At 45.2% G+C, this 8,328-nt stretch overlaps 1 protein-coding gene across 1 annotated transcript; it reads left to right on the top strand.

The window, feature by feature from the left end:
• Positions 1–539: 539 nt before the first annotated feature.
• LOC135988803 (L-lactate dehydrogenase A chain) lies at positions 540–7,171 on the top strand. The gene is made up of 8 exons (XM_065635047.1): positions 540–620; positions 2,131–2,265; positions 3,001–3,118; positions 3,840–4,013; positions 4,487–4,660; positions 5,509–5,626; positions 6,061–6,184; positions 6,353–7,171. Exons 2-8 carry the CDS (start codon positions 2,140–2,142, stop codon positions 6,515–6,517), a joined length of 999 nt encoding a protein of 332 aa, XP_065491119.1. The 5' UTR covers positions 540–620; positions 2,131–2,139; the 3' UTR covers positions 6,518–7,171.
• The last annotated feature ends 1,157 nt before the right edge of the window (positions 7,172–8,328 follow it).

Here is an 8,328-nt window from a genome sequence, read left to right as displayed (position 1 = left end):
GAGGGCCCGGACACCCCGAACTCCCCGTAACTTTCCGAGCCGGCACCGTTTGCTGCTCCGTGTACTGGCTGTGCACGCACTGGGCATCCTCCGTGCCCTCCGGAGCTAACGTTTCACATCACCTTCACCCATCCCGGTTAATAACGGACAGAGGGAAATCTCCCCCGACGACGGGACTCCCCGTTCCAGGACTCCGGCTGGCCACCGGCGGGACGCGGAGCCGCAGCGAGGCCGGCCCGGCAGCTCCTCCATCCCGGGCCGGGGGCGGGCCCGTCTGACCGCCCTGGGCCGGGACGGAGATCCCGCTCGCCCGCCTCAGCTCCGCTCGCGGTGCCGACCGTCCGGGCCGAAGGCTCCAGAGCGACCTTTACGCCCTCGACGTTCCACCAACGGGCCAAACGCTACCGTCCACCTTACCTCTTCCCCACCCCCGCTCCCCATGCCGGCCCGGCACAACTTCCCCCTCCCCTCCTCTCCCCTCCGCCCCGACGTGTCGGCGGGCACGTCTCCACCGCCGCAGCCCGCCCGCCGCACGTCACCCGCCCGGCCCCTACTTAAGGCGGCGGCCGCTTCCCCGCCCCGCTGCCACCGCCACCGCCGCGCTTGGGTGAGGACGTTCGGTAGGTGCGACCGTCTTCGCGAGCTAGGGGGTGCTTGCTGCGGGGAGAGGGAGGAAGGGGGATGCGGACGCCGCTGGCCGCCAGCCCACCGCGGGGGACTCGGTGGAGCAGGCGGCGCGCAGCGGACCCCAGGTCTGGCCGAGGAGGGAGCGGGCACAGCCCTGGATTTCAGCCCGGTGCCGCATTGGGTGCGGTGAGGCACCCCGCCCTGCTCCGCGGCTTGCGCGACCGGCGTGATTTCCACCCCGCCTTGAGATTGCGTCCCCCCGCCATCCCCCCTCCCCCGCTTCAGCCTGCGGGAATTAAGTCGCTTCCCCTAATCGGCGGTGGAAGTGCGTGTGGCCCCAGGGAGCTGCCTGTTGGGAAGGGCGCTGGGAGTGACCCTGCGTTTAAAACAGAGCATAAATATACCACCTTGGCCACTGGCTCTCCCCTAATCTGCTTCTTTCAGGGGAATAGCACTCTAAACCCCCAAATTTTGAAGTATTAAACGTAACTGAGAAATACTTGAGCGGGTGCCCTGCACGTTAAAGTTCTTACAGTGCAAAGGGAGAACTTGGCACGTGGCGTGTGCACGATGCTGGGCCACGCTTCAGGAGACTGATGCAAATGAAGACCGAAGTACCTTGGTTAACTTTTCCTAAATATGGGCACTGGTTTCCTGTCCTTCCCCCACCCCCCCCCAGCCTCGCAGTCCCTACCTGCTCTGCCAGTGCTCTCCAGCCTTTCTTGCTCTGAACAAGTTGCTGCCTGTTCAGCACTAACTTCAGAATCATGTTACATCTGTACTTGCATGCATCTGCAAGGCTGCCCCTGCCTCAGGCTCGCCCGGTGAGGCCGGTAAAGCATGGTGTCGGCTTCTGCGGAGACCCTGGGGTGAAAGCGCAGGATTCCATCATTATCATGGCATTTCAGTATAGCTGTGACTGTCAGATTGGAACCGTGCAGCCGTAGCTAAAAAAATTGAGGGTAGGAGAGATGGTAACACCAGACTCTATACATCTTAATTCAAAGCTATGCAGTTTCACTTTAAAACAAATCCAGAAATTTGACTTTGAGGATCACGCGGTGCTTAAGAAGGGCTTGCCCAAGTGTTGTACAGCTTCAGCTCTGGAAAGGCTTCAGGGCATAGAATACCAGTTTTTCAGGGTGGTAGAACGGAGGTTGCCAGACCATGCTGTGCTCAGAAGTACTAAAATGGCTTCCTTTGCCTAAGTGTAACATGGATGATCATTTAGAACATTCTACTAATGCTGCTGGAGTGCCACCCAGCTATATAATCAACAGTGCTCAGGCTGTGTTTGAGGGAAAGCTATTGCGAGCTTGTCATCAATAATTTAGTTTTTTATCATTTTGCTGCATGCAGGCAGCACTGCCAGATGCTTTAGGCATGTGACTTATATCTGTTTTCTTATCATCTTGGAATAAAGTCCATCTTGCTTGATACAAGTATTCTGGTGTCAGTAAAAGCTCCAATGCCTGGAGAAATAATCTGTTGCTCTCCTTGCAGCAGTGCACCATGTCTCTCAAGGATCAGCTCATCCACAATGTCCACAAAGAGGAGCACGGTCATGCCCACAATAAGATCAGTGTGGTTGGTGTGGGTGCAGTTGGAATGGCCTGTGCTATCAGCATCCTGATGAAGGTAAGTTTTAACTTGGGATGAAGCAGCACAGTTTTGACTACCTGAGGCCTCAAAGAGGGGCAAAAAGTAATCTCCCTTATTAGACTAATTGGGGCAGCACACAAGACGAACTTTTGGTTGGTCATTCTTTTCTTTGGGCCTGAAACTGCAGCAATCTTCAAGCTATTGGCAGAGAGAAAATAGCTATAAGTTCTTGTAAACCAAGTTTATTCCAGTATCAGACAGAACATGCTCTATGTATAATTTTGACTTAAAAGAGCTGCATTTACCTTTGAACGACTTCCAGAATCCCTTCTAAGAACTGAGGCATCATTCTGTCTGAAGCAGAGAGTGTGATGGAATATTTATTTGCAGTGTGGACTGGAAAAAGTGGGCCCAGACACTCTGAAAGGCTTGTCCTCTGCATTGCATTATTATATTGAAAATGCTGTGTTCAACATCAGGCTTGCTTTTCTTAACTGTAAAATAGGTGGTTTATGAACAGCTATTAAATTACTCACCATTTTCATGCTAAATTGTACAACTATTCCACACAGAATGTGCATATGGAAAGTACAAAACTAATTCAATAAAGTGGATATCCTAGGAGACTAATTTGAATGCTCTGCTTGGGAACAAGTAAGGTGATGAAGATGGGCAAAATTGCTTAAATAGAACCCTGCTTTTAAAATAATTGTAACTTCACAGTTTACAAATTGAGACAATAAATGTACTGTTTAATCTTGGTCTGTGTAGGACTTAGCTGATGAACTTGCCCTTGTTGATGTTGTGGAGGACAAGCTCAGAGGAGAGATGCTTGATCTCCAGCATGGCAGCCTCTTCCTTAGAACACCAAAGATTGTCTCTGGCAAAGGCAAGTAGTTGGCTCTAATGTGCTTGTTATTTTGAAATGGAGACAGCCACTTCAGATCTCAAACTGGCCATCCGTGTCTAGCACTTAGCCTGTCATTCTAATTGTCAGGAGGAAAGCTCACTTCATTTCTGCTCAGCTGACATTAAGTTTCATGTACCTCATTAAGGTGCTCCAACTAGGAATCCTCTGGTCCAAAGTTCATCAGTCAGTATAGAAAGATCAATTTCTTAAGTACTCATGCACCTTTGAGAATTTTATTTCACAGGCAGTTGGCCCCTGAATGTGTTACTGCTTACTTCTTGGCTACAAATATCTGACAGCTGTAAGTTTAGTAGCAACCTGACTAGGGCAATGTTAGCCATCCCACACCTCCAGTGGCCACAGGTTACACGGGCAGAGCCTTCTTCCTTTCCTACACAGTACTTGAACTGGATGCACAGCTACCCCACACCCATCTGTGCCTGAGAAGTGTGTAATACCAACCACTGCCCAACTCTACATTAAGATTTTGATATGCCCTTAAGGTTGCCACTTGTGGCAATGAACCAGAATCTTAAAAGAAAATTTAACTTTATCTAGAAGCAAAGCCTAGGGTAACAATAACCAGAACTTCAGCACCTTCAAACTCAAGAATTTTAGATATTAATACTAAAAGGAACCAAGAACTGTTCTAAACCATGTGTAGAAAGAGGTCATGTCTGACACAGCCTTTTGTCTGCAGATTACAGTGTGACTGCACACTCCAAGCTGGTCATTGTCACTGCTGGTGCCCGTCAGCAGGAAGGAGAGAGCCGCCTTAACTTGGTCCAGCGCAACGTGAATATCTTCAAGTTCATCATTCCCAATGTTGTTAAATACAGTCCTGACTGCAAGCTGCTTATTGTCTCAAACCCAGGTTTGTCTTGTGTTGGTTTAACAAGAGGATTTGGCTGAGAGAATAGTGTTTGTTTCAGGAAGGTGGCATTAGTATACTGATATGACCAAGCACAGATTTTAGAAAATACTTATGACACATAACCACATAGCAAGAAGTGTCTTCTCCCCTCTCCACACTCAGCAAGCTGGTACTCTGAGAAATAAACCAGCTTGCCTCCAACTTGGGTCTTCAATTGCCTTTTAAGTGATCTTTAGCAGAGGACACATAAGGAGCACTGATAATTGCATGCATAGTATGAACAGCCTCTCAATTCTGCCTTTAAAGCAGTAATTATATGAGCCCACCGCAGGGCCTGGCTTTGGGGATTATGTTATGCTCTATTCCCCGTAACTAGTGTGCAGATAAAATCCATGCAGATGACCAGAAGATACTATCCTAGTTTTCAAACTGCCAATGAGTGGCACCTCTTATCCTCCTTGTTCTACTTACAGTGGATATTTTGACTTATGTGGCCTGGAAGATCAGTGGCTTTCCTAAGCACCGTGTTATCGGCAGCGGCTGCAATCTGGACTCTGCCCGTTTCCGCCACCTCATGGGAGAAAGGCTGGGCATCCATCCTCTGAGCTGCCACGGATGGATTGTTGGAGAGCATGGAGATTCCAGTGGTAAGGGTGAAACCTGGCTGGCTGTTACATAGAACCTTTTTCTTATAGTTTGTTTGCAAGAAACATCTCCGAAAGCTACAGCAAAACATTGCTCAAAAACCTTTCCACTGCAGCACCTTAAGAGTGCAAGTCCTGCTTTAGGTCTTCTGCTGCACAGAGTAACCCTAGATGATCTATATTTGACCTGAGTTACTCTGCTTGGAAAAGGTCATTACTGTAACCTGAGGAGGCTAAAAATTTCGAGGCTAAGTTGTTCCCATAACTCTCCAAAAAAAAACCAAACTGAAGAAGCAAGAGGGTAAAGTTCTCTGCAAGGGACTACCAAAGTCTGCACTAAACTTACTGGTAGTCACTCAGTTGTCTTTACTGGCATTTCTTGATTACTTCAAGAACTATATATAGAAATTGAAGTGCAGAGACAAGTGTAGAGGACAGGAGAAAGACCAACTTTTTCCTTACATAACCTGTACTTTCTCTAGCAGCACCAGAGCAATCTCATTTGCTTCCCGACACTCGGGAGGACTCACTTGGAATAAATTCCTATTCTTGAGAAACCTTCGCAAAATACAGAGTTACTGTCACTTTAGTTCATGTTGCGGGGGTGTTTTGCTTTAATAAAGGTATATTCAGTTGTTGTGACATGATGTATAAAGATGTTTATATGCTCCTAGGTTCTCAGCCCACAATTTAGATCTTCCTCATAGGTCATTCGATATTTAAAGTCATATCTGAATCATAGCAACATGTGTGTTGCAGATTAATTGAGCTTGATTTTGTGTTAACTGTTAATTTGAGGAGGACAGAACTAAGTTTTCTTGTGAGATAATTAATCTATGTGCAACTCTCAGTACCTGTCTGGAGCGGAGTGAATGTTGCTGGCGTCTCCCTGAAGGCTCTTCATCCAGACATGGGAACTGATGCAGACAAGGAACACTGGAAGGAGGTCCATAAGCAGGTGGTAGACAGGTAAATACAGATATTTTATTTTATTTTTTTTCAACACAACAACAAATGATGAAGAGCTATAGTACCTCTGAACTGCAGGATCCATATCTGGTTTCATAAATACCATAGTAGCCCAAAACAAATCTCAAGATGCAGACACAATAGAACTTTAATATTTTAAGGAGTAATGTATATTTGGTACAGTTAATTTTTTCATGCTTAGTGAACTTTTAGCTTAGGGAAGTGCTTTTAACTTCCAAGCTTCCACTGTGACTGCAGGGAGTCGTGTAAAATGCAAGTAGAATTCTTCACTACTGAGTTCATTTCAGTCCTGTCAGCAAATCAGTTTCTGATATCTCCAAATTGATTAAGGCACCTCAAAAAGCCCTTCTTCTAAACTTTAAATATTTCAGTTGATGGTACTTGTTTTTTAATGAATACCTTTGTCTCTACAGTGCCTATGAGGTCATCAAACTGAAGGGGTACACATCATGGGCTATTGGCCTTTCTGTGGCAGATCTAGCTGAAACTATTATGAAGAATTTGAGAAGAGTGCACCCGATCTCTACAGTTGTTAAGGTGAGCGGCCTGTTTTTGCTAACTTTTGTCTTACTGAGACCTAAAAACCTTGGGAATTCTGAAGAACAGTCATAACTTTCTAGTTTAATTTCAACTAAATTCTGAGTTTTCTTGATAGGACATTCTACAGAATGAATTCTAGCCTAACTATCCTTACCTGCTTTTCAGGGCATGCATGGAATAAAAGAAGATGTCTTCCTAAGTGTTCCTTGTGTACTGGGCAGTAGTGGCATCACTGATGTAGTGAAGATGATCCTAAAACCTGAGGAAGAGGACAAATTAAGGAAGAGTGCAGATACACTCTGGGGAATCCAGAAGGAACTACAGTTTTAAATCTGCCCAAGCAGTTCACTCTTTACATTTTAATGGGTTTAGTGGTTTGTCTTACGTTGCACTTTCCGGGTAGGTCAAATCTTTCAATGTACGTGTCTCAACTAGAAACACACAAAAAGCTCAAATCCGAACAAATGAGTTTCCTGAAGATAGCATTAGGAAACTAGTCCAGGGTTTTCCCTGTTCAGACACCCATGTCCTTAGCCAGAGCTAGAAAACCTAGTCAGTCTTGTACAGTGAAGTGGTGTGACAAAAATCCAGCATTCAAAGCAGCACTGCCTAGAAAACCCTTTGCCTTTTCCTCATCTTGTTTAATGTTGGTTCAGAACAATAAGTAACTAATTATTATACAATGTGAAACCAAAGACTATCTTCTTGCAGTTAAAGGATTGTCAAAGAAATTGACCAACCTTCTCTGCCAGCTGAATAGCTTAAATATTTCACTGTTGGTAGGTCCAAATGTATTTTCCTAACACTGCTTTGGAATTTGTGTACAATTTTTTTTTAGAGAACCTTATTTTTGTGTACTATATGAGCCTAGTTGTAAGTTTGTATCCTGAGCATGTTTAAAAAATGTTGAGGTTTCTGTATGCAACAAGACAGTGCCTGTCCAACTGTAGTACCGGCTCCAACACCAAATAAACCACAAACTTATTTCTGTCTCCTTGCTTTTTCTTCATAGGGCTTTGTCTCCAAAATGCAGCTGCACTTGCACTCATCTAAATCAAGCAATTCTCTTTCTTCAGTCATGCTAACTGAAACCTCAGCTGTGTAATAACAGCTCCACCCCCGTGTAATGTGCAGCTACTCTGTTGTAGGCTCCAGATATTTATAATAGTGAACTAACAGTCTCAAAGCAGGAATGAAAAAATATTAATGGAAGTATTTCAGTACTCAGAAGTTAAACTTGATTCCCCTCTTCATGCAATGAAAGAGGCTCTATTGAAATAATGTAAGAGGAGTAGAGAAACAATGCAACAAATGAAGTGTCTTCCTTACCTGTACACACAAAAATATATGTTGGAAGAAATCTCTCCACATTCAAGTACTTAACATTCATAAAAAGTCAACTTGCTGCCAAGCACAGAAAAGCATGTCCTCTGGAACAGCAGCCAAGAATAGAAACAATGACCAAAGTTACTCCTCAAAGCCCCTAGTAAGTTAGAATTAACTATCTTCTCTGTCATTAATATTTTAAAACAATATACCTCATTACAATAAAGAGAGAAAGGCTTTATTCTTAGCTTTTTCTAAGGTTAGGACACAGCATGGAGCTTAAAAAGGGAAATAGATCACCTGATTAAGTCTAGTGTGGATTTTTTAATATGGAGTACAGCTGGTGACACTTGCAGAACAAAGTGTTTTAGAATAAGCTGAAGTGCTCATGAAGCAACTTCAGCAACAAAGGGAAAGCTGTAGCCACATTCTCTCATATCCCCGTGACCAAAACAGCACCTGGAAAGTGCACACAGCAATAGTGCTTTCTGCAGATGACAGGAAGATGGTATGAAGCCCTTTCAAAAGGCTTCAGAAGATCCACAGGACTTCCACTTTTTACTACATGAATTCCCACCCAGCTTTGAAATATGAACTTGAATCTCTCCAGATCCAATGGTAACATTAAAAGCCCTAAGCCAAACACTCAGTTCTGTGCCACACTGATTACTGCATTGAGACCAACAAACTGGTTTTGAAGCTGGCTCTGCTGAGGCAGCCTACAGAAGCAAGTGGAGGAGGACAGCACGATGCTGCTGAGAGGCGAAAAGAGCAACACCCTGCATCCCTACGGCACTCCCCGCTGGGAGATGCCC

This window comes from Caloenas nicobarica, chromosome 5, assembly GCF_036013445.1.
Source record: "Caloenas nicobarica isolate bCalNic1 chromosome 5, bCalNic1.hap1, whole genome shotgun sequence".
Classification (NCBI taxonomy): Eukaryota; Metazoa; Chordata; class Aves; order Columbiformes; family Columbidae; genus Caloenas; species Caloenas nicobarica.
This window is presented reverse-complemented; position numbering and strand designations above follow the sequence as displayed.

Coding starts and splice junctions, on each gene's coding strand:
- LOC135988803 (XM_065635047.1), top strand. CDS start 2,140: ATGTCTCTCAAGGATCAGCTCATCCACAATGTCCACAAAGAGGAGCAC. Junction 3,119..3,839: donor AAAGATTGTCTCTGGCAAAG/GCAAGTAGTTGG, acceptor TTTTGTCTGCAG/ATTACAGTGTGACTGCACAC. Junction 6,185..6,352: donor CGATCTCTACAGTTGTTAAG/GTGAGCGGCCTG, acceptor CCTGCTTTTCAG/GGCATGCATGGAATAAAAGA.